Source organism: Gopherus flavomarginatus, chromosome 6, assembly GCF_025201925.1.
Source record: "Gopherus flavomarginatus isolate rGopFla2 chromosome 6, rGopFla2.mat.asm, whole genome shotgun sequence".
NCBI lineage: Eukaryota > Metazoa > Chordata > Testudines > Testudinidae > Gopherus > Gopherus flavomarginatus.
Window position 1 is genome coordinate 20,043,468 of NC_066622.1, and position 14,529 is coordinate 20,057,996.

A 14,529-nucleotide genomic window follows, 5' to 3' on the forward strand; every position below is an offset into this window, starting at 1 on the left:
TCAACATGGGCATGGTTAAACTGTGTCCTAGGTTGGGGAAAATGTATTCACACAGGCTTTAGGATTTTGTTGTCATCTTCCTGTGCAAAAGGGGTGTGGTGGGTATAAGTCATGGATACTGCCATAGAATAAAACCTCTAATTTTCCAGAAGAACAATATTTTGTGTTGCAACTGGCACATTTTTCATTATTCTTGTCAGAATTTTTATTAACATTAGTACTGGGTCTTTCCAGCTAACTGCACCGACTGTGTCAATGATCATATTGTGTGCGAAGGTGACTGTACCTCAGGAGACTTATGGGGATACTGCAAAGAGGAGACTGATGGATCAGCAAGTCTGATACACATTTTAAATGGTCAGCTGTAACCCTGCTTTCAGAGCACTGGACAGAGGCTGCCCGTTTGGCTCAGACAGGCACATTCTATATGAGCTGTTTATTACCAGTGCAATTAGCAGTCTTTTACATCTTCTTTTTCTGTTCCTTCCAACAATGTCCACATTATTCGGAAGTTGGAGGCACTGTGATTGAACGGCGAAGACAAAGGACTGGAAGACAGAAGATCTAGGCTTTGTTCACAGATTTGCCCCTGACTGGGCTTGGGAAAGTCACTTGATAATAGAACTGGTTGGAAATATTGGAGAGGGTGCAGTTCCACTGAAATGTTGAATTTTTGGCCAAAAATCAAAACCTGAAAACTTTCAGATGAAAAATGAAATATTCAGTGTGGAAATGCAGCTACTGTGCCTTATGGCAGTTACACTTTGGGTGTTCCATGCTCCCATTCTCCTCTATAGGCCAGACTCCCTGATCAGCCTCCATCTCTCATGATGAATCACTCCCTTCGCTTGAGGGAAGGCAGTACATCAGGTAAGGCCCATGGCCACAGTGCATCACAGAAGATGAAGTTTAGTTGAAGAGTCCAGCCCAGAGAGGAGAATGGGGACATGTTGCAAGTAAACTCCATTCAGTTTTCAGCCAAGAACAACACACTTTTCAGTTTTGGGGGACCTGTTTGATGAAAAAAATCAAACATTTCCAGAGAAAGGTGACGCTTCACCAAAAGGTTCAGTCTGTCAAAAACCAATTTTTCCTTTGAAAAACAGTTTTGACAGAACATTTTTGACCAGCCATACTTAATCTCTTTACTCTGCAGTTTCCCTGAAGAATGGAGATGACACTTTCCCACTGTAGTAAGGTGCTTTGAAAGCCATGAATGAAAAGCATCCTATGAAGTGTTATAAAGCTGAGGAAATCCTTCATGCAAGCATAGACTCTTGCCACCCGGTATTTGCCTGAGCAAGAAATTGCTCTGTGGTTGCATACTATGGGGGAGGATTTCCTGTGGTTTTAAGCACTAAGATCAGTCAGAACTCAAGTTCTCTGAAGACCTGGATTCAGTTTTCAGTGGGCTGTGCTTTTCAGGGAATATTCCCATAAAATTAATGCTTGAAGTAACATCATTCTCAGGATTCTCCTGCATGGTGCTTTGAAAGTTTCCTCCAGAATATTGAAGAAAAGCACCAGGAAAGAAATGAAATACGAAAATGAATGTCAGAAGAAAAGAAAAGCTGGGATCAAATCAACATTGGCTTTAGCCAAGAGCCTTTAAAAGGCAGAAGTTGTTTTGGTTTGATTTTGGGGGATGTCAGAAAGTTTCACCCCAATGTATATGGAGGGCTAGTCAAACTTCCAACAACAAGAACAAAGCTCCAAATGACCCGCCTATAGACCTGATTTTCAGTCAGTTTCCTTTGTTCCCTCCATTACTTGCTTTAATTTGAAAGCATTTTAACTATTAGCAAAGTTCCAGCCTGTGTCACCGCACTCAATTATTCACAGCAATGGACAGAGACATTGACGGACTGCACAGGCATTAATGCAGTTTAGGACTGGGGGCGCCTGGCACTCTGATAATTTATTACAGCCGATTATGCAGACCAGCAGAAACTCAGGGACTTTACTTACGATAAATGTGCAATGCATAATCCATCACTACCTGAAACATTAACTGGATAACCCAGTTCCTTAGTCTCGGTGGGATTTAAGGCACCAGTGGTTGCCCGAGACACAGTCTTGTATTGTTTTCTGCATACCCTCTCCTGGGATAAATTTCACTGTAGGTGCATTCAATGCAATAGCAACACTATTGCAATATTATTAATGCTAATAAAAAATAATAGCAGTAGCACTGAGAAACAGCAGGGACCTCAGACTCTTAAAGCAGCTGAGCAAATCTTATGACTTCTGCATATTTTGCTGCTGTCATGTTGAGCCTTTAAAATATATAGTACAAAATGGGCAGTACTCTAGGAAGCTCAGTTCTGTCTTAGATTGTATATTTGTCTTGTGACAAAGCCATTATGTATTCACCTTCCTCTTACTCCCACTCTCTGACTTATTTCAACAAGAAAAATATTGATCACTTGCTATGACTTCTTAGGAACCCAAGCGGGTGGGGTGGGATATGGACCTGTCTTTAAATGTTTCATAAACAGTTCAGCTACGTCTGACCTTTCCTGAAAACTCAGTGCCACAGATTTGTCTCACTGACCTTCAGACTGACAGGTTTTCCTTTTTTTTGCCACTTTCTAGCATTCCTTTTCTATGTTGAATACATCCTATTATACAAGCCTTCAGCTTATTTTCCTGCCCTCTCCCCAGGCAGTTCACAATGGCACGCACAGAAGAGAACACAGCTGTGGTCATTTCCTGTTACTGGCTGAACGTGGTAGCATGGTTCTGTTTTCTTGTTTGTTTTTAAAAAATACACCACCACTAACCTGCATTAAATCCTTGGGAGACTCCAGCCATTGACTGCAGCCCTTGTTCTCTTCTTGTCTATGACAAGTCATCTTCTAATTATTAGGTTCGTGTAAAACTTGATGGCCCTCACCTCTCCCCTCTGCACAGTCCCACATCTCCAATTACTCCCACTCCCAAGTCAACTTCAGCACAATTGGAACTGAACTCCTCCACTGTCTCCTTTCTCCATCACCAAATGTGCCATTCTCCCCATTACCCATGTTTGGAAGGGCACTGCTATCAGACTTAGCCCTGTTCATCTCCCTCGCACCTCTAGGCTGTCGCCAAACTCTATTCGTTCTTCCACTGCAGCATCTAGCCAAGCTGTGATTTCTTCTCCAGACTGACAGCTAAAAGACTTGCCATTTACTGAGCCCTCCTCCCTGTCTCACCTGCGCCTGCTGTAGTCTCTAGGGGTCCACAGCTGAGGCAGGAAGGAAGAATTTTGCCTTACATTTATACATTTTCCACACTACAGATTCCTGGCTTCAGTCCAGCAGAAGGGAAGGTGGAAGCCCTTAGGAATAAACAGTTGATCCTTTCTCCTGTTTTTGTGAGCCAATATATTTATGACCATGGGAGGGGTTGGTTGAGGAGGAGCCACATTCCACCTCACTCTCCCACCCGTCCTTCCTCCCCATTCAGCACGTTCTGCAGGGAGAATGAATGCTTGCAGCCATGACGCAATGTTTCTCTGCTTCCTCCCTTATCTCGGCCTCATCCGTCAGTCTGAGTGTAAGATCACGGACAAGCCCCAGTGACGTAAAATGGCTTCCTGATTCCCAAAGCTCTGCCATCCCACCGCACGGAGACATCTTGTTATCAGCATGCTACTGTCCCACTCCAAGAGGATGTGTGCTGAAACATGGGGCCGTCTGGGGCTCTGTAGCGTTCTGCCCCAGGGCTGTGTGAAACGCTGTTCAGTCTGAAATACAGCAAACATCGCTACTGAGGGTCACTCCCTGGGACACAACAGCCCCCAGATATACCTGAGTCTTATGCCATCATTGTGCCTTCTGAACAGACCCCACCCCCCAGACATCTGAGCCTCATTGCACTTGGTTAGTGCCTGGCTGTGATCTAAAAGTCCATCCCAATGAGGTTCCTCTATCATCTTTTTAATCCAATTTAATCTATCCTGTGCCTTTATTTTAAGACTAGCGGGCTGGCTCCAAATTTCCCTCCACAGTGATCACAGCCTCACATGTAAGCTCTCAAATCCATTCCAAATGCACAAAGGCTGGGAGCACACTAAGACCCAGAAGAGAAATAGGGCCAAATCTATCCCAGGTTTAGGCCTGTTGACATTAATGGAAATGGAGCAGGGATGGATTTGGGACCCGAGTGCTTTGTGTTACTCTTGACTGACCATCACCCCCACCCCCAAGTCATACAGCCAAGCAGCATGGACTGGCTCCAGAGTTGGCTGCACTGAGCTCTCCTCCTCTAGAGAGGGGGTTTGCAGAATGTGCATGATTTGGGTCAGCAGCTTTCCTCTCGGCTCTGAGAATGCATTTTATTAAACCTTTATACCCAAACACACAGTGAGAAAGTATGATGGTCCCCAGACAAAATCTGATAAATTTGCTCTGTCTACCTGGAGGCCATGCAAAGTAGTGCCCCTTTGAGGTGACCCCCTACTACAAGTAAGCAGCTTGGAAAATGTCTATGGTCCTGGGTTTAAAAGGGCTGATCAGTTTAGCCCTGTACCAAGGATCGGCAACCTTTGGCACATGGCCTGTCAGAGAAATCCTCTGGCTGGCCAGGATGGTTTGTTTGCCTGCAACGTCCACAGGTTTGGCTGATCGCAGCTCCCACTGGCCGCAGTTTGCAGATCCAGGCCAATGGGGGCTGAGGGAAGCGGTGGCCAGCACATCCCTCAGCCCACGCTGCCAGCGGATTTCTCTGATGGACTGTGTGCCAAAAGTTGCAAATCCCTGCCCTATACCATATAGAACCTGCAGGATTTTCTATGTTCTATTCACAGTGACATAGGAACTGCCATATCACATCAGACCCAGGGTCCATCTAATCCACTATTATGTCTCCGGTGATGGACAACATCAGATGGTTTGGAGGAAGGTGCAGGAAACCTCATAGAAAACAGTTATAGAATAACCTGCCCAGAGAGAAAGTTTCTTCCTAAACCTGATGTCCTTACTCAGACAAACATCCATTGAAGTCAATGGGAATTTTGCTTGGAGCAAGGACTGAATAAAGTATCAGGCCCTCAAATTTTAGTACAGTTCAGAAATATAAGATGCCAAGAAAGAAAATGAACAACAAAGGAAGAGAAAGAAAGAGAGTGCATGCACTGACCTTGTCAGTGTCTTAAAGGGAACTTGCAGTTATAGAGGTTTCAGTTACCTTAGCCCTACAAAGGCATACATTTCCTGCAGGCAAATCACTAGTGCCCAGCAGTGAAAGGTTCAACCACCCTTGCTGTATCCATCTACTACACTGAGACAGGTTCCAGTACACAGTGCAGTCTGTGCTTCCTGTCCAAGAGCAGCAAGATTAAAGTGAAAAAGGAAACAAGTTAACACTGTTCCTGGATATTTTTGCTACCCATATTACAGCTATATTAAAAATAACGTCGGCCTCCATGCACATGACGGCAGAGAATGTTACATACCAGAGGAACGAACAGCCATTAGTCAGCAGTGGGGAAGGGTTACTGTAAGAGACTGCGAATGAGTTCATACCCTTCCTATATAATACGTGCAGCTCAGGATTTTCTCATCTGACCTAATAAACTCCCGACACCCAGCACCAATTAACCCTTTGGATGCTAGATGTGCTTTTTGGGGCACACACTTTAGCATAGTGCAGTGATTGTGGATGGAATCTGGGCACGGACCTTTCATTGCTAGTTTACAGACCAATGCCTGCTGCATGCACAGCATGACATATTCCCTTGAAGCACTGGGAAGGGGTTTATTTGGAGTTACCTGTTTTCAATAACAGCTAATGTTTAATGCTTTTCCTCTGGGGCTCTGTAAGTGCTTTACCAAGGTGATTCAGCATTATTGTCCTCATTTTACACATGGGAAGGTCTAAGGGATTTTATGGAGCAGAACTCTCACCGAAAGGAATTGGGCGCCTAAATCCATTAGGTGCTTTTGAAAATCTACCTGGTGATTGCCCAGCGTCACACATCAAGATAATGGCAGAGTGGGAAATAATATTGATATCTCTGCACTGCCAGTCTAGGTCCTATCCGTTGGGCCATGCTGGCCCCCAGTTCAAGTAGGCTGTTACCTTTTGAATACTGTGTTTATTTGATTCATTTGTATATTTATTTCTTTACTGTAGATTTCATTTATTTTATTTTACTTATAGCTGAGCTGTGGTTTTGATTTGTCTAGTGCACCTTTTGTGCATCCATTTAATTGGATTTAGAATGGGATTTTCAAAAGTATCCATGTGCACACTGTAATCAGAGGTGTGACTGCAGCATGTGTAGACATTCACTTTGGAAGTGAATTAAGATAAACTGAATTAAGATCACATTAATTTGGAATAACAGTATCCGCCAAGAACTTAATGCGGTTTGACTAGCCCACTTCAAGTTCACACCTTTAGTTGATCTGGATTAACTTTCTTGGATGTCCCCCTGTAGACAAACCCTGACTCAGAAGCACAAATCTCATTGAAAATCAGATTGATAGCTGCTTGAGTACATAGCCAGGGTCCTAGGCAGGCTTGTGCAGCCCACGCTGCTCTGGCTTCACTGCTATTGTTTGCTAGATTGAAGTGACCTCTGGATTTTTCTATGCCTGTGGGCAGGGCCAGCTCCAGCTTTTTTGCTGTCTCAAGCGGCAAAGTGAAAAAAAAAAAAAAAAGATAAAGCTGCAGCACTTCGGTGGCAGCTCAATCGTGCTCCTCCATTCTTTGGCGGCAATTCGGCAGCGGGTCCTTCTCTCCCTCTCTTCCTCTTCGGTGGCACATTGGCTGCAGCTCAAAGAGGAAGAGAGGGACTGTGGGACCCTCTGCCGAATTCCCACCGAAGACCTGGACGTGCCGCCCCTTTCCATTGGCCGCCCCAAGCACCTGCTTCCTTTGCTGGTGCCTGGAGCCGTCCCTGCCTGTGGGGTGGGAGAAGGGGAGCAGGATTTGCCTCTAAAAGCAAAGGGGCTCAGAATGGGAAAATCCTTCCATGTGCCTGGCTTGTAAACACTGAAGTCAAGATACTCAATAGCATAACCCTAAACTTTGAGTCAGGTCCCGGAGCTCAGACTCCAGCCTTGCTATAAAACAGAGAGGAGAGTGTTGATACTGAAGCACCCTCAAAGGCCTGGACTGTGCTTGAGGTGGATGGGGAGGGAACTAGCTTCCCATCCTGCCTGTATAACTGGCTTTGAATTAAGTGATAAAACTGCCATTTCCTTGGCATCTAATATGTCATGTAAACTGGCCAAACAAGCACACACTTGATGCATCTTGCATGTGCCAGGCAGTTCCCTTGGGACCTCTGTGGACCGCTAAAACACCATGGCAAGAGCACAGAGGCTGGAGTGGTGCAGTGAAGTAGATAACTGCCTGCTGGTTACAATGTAAGGGCTACATTTTATATATATATATTTTCTTCAGATATAAAGGGAGAAAAACCTGTCAATGAATGTAAAAATATATGCATAGTAGTAAATGTCTCAAGGTGACTCCAATGAATGCATCTCCCTACCTAAAAGATACAGCCTAAAGTATGGGAAAGTTTAAGGGTTTGTTTACACAGGGAATTATTTTGGAATATCTATTCCTGAATAATTCCTTGTGTGGATGCTCTTATTCTGGAATAAGAGTGCCTTATTCCAAATCAGTTTAATTCAGAATACTTCTGGAATAAGGGCATCCACACATGGAGTTAATCCGGAATAATTATTTTGCTTTAAATTCACACCCTACCTTAAAGTGAATTAAATTCTCACTGTAGACATGTCCTGCTTGTGGTATAGTTCAGCTATGTCTCTGAACTGCAAGTGGGGCATGATGTTACAATGTAGCTCCCAGCGGAATAGTGGTGGGCCATTAAAAACTGCAGTTTGACTCCCAGCAGTAACTAAGTTGAACAGATTCCCATTCCAAAGATAAGGAAACCCGCAAATACCAGAATAAAGGTGAACGCCTCAGTGTGGCAAAATATCCATGTCTTGATGGCAGGTGTAGCAGAGTAAGGGGTTGTTGAAATTTCAGGCAGTCAAGATGGAGATGTTCAGTTGTGGTTAAATTCTCAACTTGGCTTTGAAAAGCTCAACCCAAAAGTGTAAGGCAGCCCACTGACTTCTTTAACTGAAATGTAACAACATGGCAGCATCTCCTCCACATCCCTCAACAGCATCCTTCCCAGTATGTGCTAGGCCAGGTCTTAGGGAGTTGTGCCTGAGCTCTGGGCATGCCCACACAGAAAGGTGATCGATAAAGCTCTTAGTTATACCTCAGTCACAGTGCTCTGAATTAAGGAGTTTCCAGGAACACACGAGGGAAAAATATCCCACTTGGTCTTACTTTTTTACTTCCATTATTTTTTCCGTTCACCCTGTTTATTAACTGGAATGGCCGATAATGACATTATCAATGCGCCCACGCTCCTTATCACAGCCCCCTCGATTTCTCCTAGTTAGCCAGGTTCATGTCACAAACAGACCTCAGTGTGACATGGGGCCCCCTTCCCCGCATTTCCTGCTTTACCTAAATTTGAAACTCTCTGGCAGGAAGTGACCCATCTTGCAGTAGAGGCGAGCTTGGCCGATCTGCTTCAGCAGGTCCTTCTTGCTGCAGCCATATCCGTTGAAAACACAGCCCCCGAAGAGCAGCTTCCCTCCAGCGTACATCTGTTGACAAACAGGCAGGAAGAAGAAAGAGGAAAAAAATGCTTTGCCATAAAAAAAAAAATAAAACCAAGCGTGAAAGCTTCGGCCAAATGGCTTCCCTTTCCTGTTTTGCACAGGACTCTTGGATGTTTTCACTCAGTGGTTAGGGGCTCTGAGTGCTGCAAACACACTTTCTGTCTTCAGAGCAGTTAACACCATCAGTGCTGACTGGAATTCAACTTAGGGTTTTGAAGTGGAAAAGTATGGGACTGTCCTCCACACTGTGAAAGCACTTTTGCCGGCAATGTTTCTGTGAAACCGCTGGACATCAGTGACAGCTAGATACTACACTGTACTTTAGGAACAGCCTAGGGTAGATTGGATGAGATCATAACATACATATGGCTGCATGAATTCCGGAGCTATTCAAGATCAGAAAGCTATGCAGAGTTTGGTGATTTCCCTTCTCAGGAGTTTTTTTGGGGAAAATATTGTAAGTTCTGATTTGTGGTAGTTTTACACCCAATGAGTTTTGTCTGAGCCAATCTCAAATCTCAAAACATTCCCTCTTCTTCCTCTGGAATAACTGTTGTAAGCATCATAGAGGCTGGAGGACAGGATGTCTGAGCAATTAATAGACGTGTGAATGGGACAAATATGAAGCTGGTGATGTGAGTGTGTCGATACAGGACAACTTTTTCCATTTGCATGCCTCACTTTACTTATAAGTGCTGGTTAGGAATAGAAACAGAAGCCTGAAAATTCAAGATGGATGCTGTTTATATGATATCAGGTAACTCCTGGGCCCTGTTTTCTTGAGACCTCGAGCCTAATCTTGCAGATCAGAGGATCAAGGAAGCACTAGAGCAGTGCAAAAATTAAGGGTTATTTACATTTTCTTTTGATCATTTGTTTTAGTCTATGTGGGTTTATTAACCCCTTTCCCTGGAATTTAAGGCCAAATGAACCCAAATTCTCAAAATAATACCCACTGGAAACAGCTGTTTTTTTCCTGGGTTGGGATGAAAACTGCAGCCAGCTGAAAAATAGGAAGATTTTTTGTGAAAACTTTTGCAAAAATTCATCAATTTAACTCTATGTGTGTGTGTGTGTGTGTCAAAATTTGAATGTTTTCAAGCATCTCTTGAAAACTGGGATGTATTTTTCACAAAAAAATATTCATGAACATTTCACCCTTTTTAATCAATGACAAGTTAACTCGGAAACATAACTTGTTTCACTGCTGACCATTTTAACTTAAACCTCCAGGTAATGGGGATTGTGGGCAACCTTTTTAGTAATGGGCACCTCTGCTTACATTCCATGGTCTGATCTCTAGTTAGAAACCATTTGAATCCAGAGCTTTCTGGTTTTCCTACTCTAGCTCGGAAATCAGTCCAAAGCTGGGCCCAGATTTTCAACTTTCTACAAATCTGGGTTCTAAATTCTTGGGTAAAACTCAAGCTGAACCGCTGAGTCTGCTGAGATTCATCAGTCTCTACTACAGGGAGTCTTCTAGCCCTCTCTGCAGTTTCTTCATACCACTCCAGTGATGTATATGTGTCAAAAAGGGTTGAAATGGGTCTAGGGTGACCAGATGTCCTGATTTTATAGGGACAGTCCTGATATTTGGGGCTTTTTCTTATATAGGTGCCAATTACACCCCCCCACCCTCTGTCCTGATTTTTCACACTTGCTATCTGGTCACCCTAAATGGACCTGTGGAAAATTCCCTCAGGAAGGGGACGACATAGGTAGTCCTACAGCACAACCTGTGCAACCCTGAGCACAAGGGGCTGGCTGGGTGCAGGAAGAGAGGCGTGTCTAGAGCAGGGGTAGGCAACCTATGGCATGCGTGCCAAAGGCGGCACACAAGCTGATTTTCGGTGGCACTCACTTTGCCTGGGTCCTGGCCACCAGTCTGGAGGCCTCTGCATTTTAATTTTATTTTAAATGAAGCTTCTTAAACATTTAAAAAACCTTATTTACCTTACATACAACAATAGTTTTGTTATACATTATAGACATAGAAAGAGACCTTCTGAAAACGTGAAAATGTATTACTGGCATGCGAAACCTTAAATCAGAGTGAATAAATGAAGTCTTGGCACATCACTTCCAAAAGGTTACTGACCCCGGTCTAGAGTACTTCATTTGTTGTGGAATACAGAAGAGCACAGCTGTGGTTGATGGCAACTGCCATCAGTTAGACCAGCCTTAGAATCTGCTCCAGCTTACACTGGGGGCCAAATCCCTATCCTCAAAAGTTTTTTCACCCCAGATGGGGCATGAACCCACAATGTTTCACTTAGAAAGCCATTACCTTATCCATTAGGCCACTAGGGCTCTCCTAGCCTCAAAGTTATCACAAAGCTACCTTTGCACCCACCTCTCCTGGGCTGAGCCTCCTGCTAGGCACAGCATGGTAGCAGGCCCTTCAGCTTCCACTTTCTCCTTACAGCAGGATACATTCTGCAGCGGCTTTTGTGTAGTTCAGGATTTGCAATGAATAGATATATACCTGATCCATATAATGTAATATATAATAATATGATATAACATAGTCTTGACAGCCCTAGAAACTCTGTTCCCAGGTTGGGGCAGTGCAGAAGAAGCGGTATTGCAATTCAGTACTGTGCATTCTATTTTTTCCATAGTGTCCTTTGCACATAAAATCATAAGGGAAAGGGAAGATTTCAAGCCAAGACTTAACAGAGGAGAGGTGATTCAGTGGAACACAGCCCAGGGGGTAGCACAAATGAAGGAGCCACGCTGCGTCAGCTGTAGACCATCCTGGGGAGGAGATCTGGAATGAAGGTGGCAAAGATGGGTGGAGAAGTGAGATGGCAAGTGGATGTGGGGGACAACAGGTGTGGAGACCTGTAGGATAGAGTGAGTCAGTGGATATGAGATCAGAGCAGCAAGGTGGAGATCGAAGGAGCACAATGATTAGGTAGCGGGAAGGAGGTGGAGTAGGAAGATGTGAGGTCAAAGCAAAAGGGTGGAGGCAGAGAGTAGGTGGATATATGCAGGGTGGGACAAAAGGAGTGGAGTGAATGGGTGGAGAGGAGGGAGTAGAAGGATGAGAGATCAGGATGGTGGGGCACAGAATGCAGGGAGATATGGAAAGTGCATGGGCAATTGTCAGTGGTGATCACTGGATACCACATGCTCGCTCAATTTGTACATCTGTGTGAGGAAGAAAAGGGTTGTTTCAAAGCTGAAGCTCACTGATTGCCTTACAAGTTAATCTCTCTTCTGTTCAAAGTGCAGTGTGTGGGCAGCTGGCCTGAATTCTGAATGCCAGCAGCTCCCTCTGGCGTTATCCGATGAATCTGTCTGAACTGTGAGGAGCAGCAGCACAGGGTGTAGAAAGCACTGAAAGCCAGCGCTGCTGTTAGGATTGCTACCAGCACTTTCATACCTTCTCACAAAAGGAAAGCCAGAAGGGCTCCGTGTTTAGAAAACCAAAGACATCAGGCATCTAACTACAGTATCTGGAAAAGGAGCAGGTGTGTCTGAAACCGAGGTGCAATATACCCATTTACTTGAAAAACTTTCAAGCTGAATTACAGTGTTCCTATCCCGCCTACCCACACTTTACAATATTGGATAGATGTTTCCATGTCCATTTGAACAAAGCTATTGTGCCACTCAGTGTCTCCTGAGATAGTTACAGGTACATATCCTGATTTCTCCCTGTAGATCTACCCTCCGTGTGAAAGAGGTGGGAGACGTAAGGGGGCTGGGAGTTGAAATATGTTTCTCATTGCAGGGTGGTCTTTCTAAACTGGAATGAGTCTCAATGCGCTCAAGTATTCTGCATCTCTGGCTGCTGTATTCATCAACCCCTGGAGCACAGGGGACTGCAGGCACTGAAGGAAAGTAGTAGTGTTGAATGAATTAGCTTATTACCTTGAGGCTTGGGCAACTCTGTTTAATTTGGCCTATACCAGGTGGCCAACTTCAAGTTACAGATGGGTGAACATGCAGCATCCTATCTGCTAAAAGGAGCAAGCCAACCAGAGTGCTTAATGTCCCCAATGTGTGATCTTCACTGGCTGCCCATCAGACCCTGCACAATGTTCAAGCATCTGTTGCTTAGCTTCTAAGCCCTGGAAAGGGGAAGGACCATGTTATCCCAGGCACCATCTCCTTTTCCACTTTTAATTGCAACGACTGCATTCCACAGGAATGTTACGGATGATAGAGTCCAGGTTCACCATCGCAGGATGCAACAGCAGGGCCTTGTTGTTGGAGGGCTCATAGCAAGCAACCTAATTTTCACCAGGTTTCAGGTTAAGCCCAACTCTTTGCATCTACAGATCCCGCAGCAAACCTCAGCTAGTTTGGCAGACATTCAATTGACAGCTGTGTAGAAGCAACCCCAACAACAGTCTGGTAGCTTCAACAGGGGATGGAGGACCAGGACTCCTGGATTCTAATCCTAGCTCATTCTGTGACGTTGTGTGTGCTTCTGTCAGAAGGGACTTAGCAGGAAAAAACAACTAACAGGAAGGTGGTAAGAAAAATAATCAAGATTCCCTAATTCATTTTATATGTTATGGGACAGTTCCTCAGCGGGTATAAAGCTGGGTAGCTCCATGAAAGTTAAAGAAGGCAATGAGGCTACACCAATGTGCACCTGCTGAGGATCTGACCCTATCAATCTATTTTCTCATAAGCCCCTTTCAGGGAGATACTTAATTTCCCAGCCCACCTGCAGGCAAAGCAACAGTTCGGTAAAATGACTGCAGCTATTAGACTTTTAAAAGTCCCTTCCTGTGGCGACATCACAATCTGAGGAGGGTTTGTCAGGTCTTTTGGAGCGGCCACAGTCTTATTGCCCAGCCAGGACTGCATTCCTTACAAGTGTGTTGGCTATTCACAAACAAAATTCCAGCACACCATTTGTTCAGGAAATCTTCAGTGTAAGAATTCTTCTAAGTACAGGATAGTCACAATATGATAATCACACTATAGAATTGGTCACCTAAATTGCATGGGCCTGTTTCTACCCCCGACAGACATTTCAAGATGGCCACCTGAGCACTCCTATAATGAACCATCATGCAAACACACAGTCATAGAGGTGTCAGCAGGTAAACCCTCTCTGCCCCAAATCTGTACTTGGGGCATTACCCGAGTTCTTTTGCTGTGCACAAACAGGAAAAGAAATGGCTTTCAGAAGTGTTTGTGGGAAAGGGCTGTGCATGATGGGAAAGGGAACGTGATTTAGATGTCACCAAATTATTTACAAAAGACTCAGAGCAGTGTTTGTTTGGCTCTGCTCCGCCTGATAGTTCTTTGCTGTGGGGCTAGGCTGGAGAATTCTTCAAGTGATTAGCAAACTATTAAGTTCAGTGCTAATTACACTGGGGGTACAAACAATGTTTAATTTATGCCAAGGGTTTCCAGGTCTGAGCCCCAGTACCTCTAGGCTTGGCTGTTCATAGCCCCGGCACCTCTGGGCTTGCTGTGTCAGTTTTGAAAGTAAAAAGAAATTGCTTGAGCCTTGGCACCTAATTGCTTGATTTCTGACACCTCTTTCGTTACCCATTAAGCACTGGGTACAAGGGTCAGGAGGCCTACCCTCAAGGATAACAAAGGAGATGTCAGGCAGTATCTGCATCTCAGGACCAAACTCATTTCTGCTTTTAATAATGCAGCAGAAAGATAGAAACTGCAAACGTCACAAAAGACAATTGGGTGGTTCCCATCACACTAGTACCTATTAGAGCGCATGTCCACAAGCAGCCCCATGCAAGAGGTTCGGTAAGGTGAAACACCATTATCAGTCCATAAGAGTCAGTCTCTCTGTGACTGTCATGGAAGAGGAAGGGGAATCAGGAAGGGTCATTTAGAGTGGAATGGCAATGTCAGCTTCATCTGTTCAAATACTCCTAGATAAAGA

The 14,529-nt window shown here is 44.6% G+C and overlaps 1 protein-coding gene across 1 annotated transcript in view; it reads right to left on the reverse strand.

The window, feature by feature from the left end:
- The window catches only part of C6H3orf20 (chromosome 6 C3orf20 homolog), a 56,521-nt gene that overhangs the window by 12,178 nt on the left and 29,814 nt on the right, over nt 1-14,529 (reverse strand). Inside the window, exon 15 of the mRNA XM_050958399.1 lies at nt 8,494-8,636. Within this exon, the coding sequence (XP_050814356.1) occupies nt 8,494-8,636 (143 nt within the window). The remainder of the gene's footprint in view (nt 1-8,493; nt 8,637-14,529) is intronic.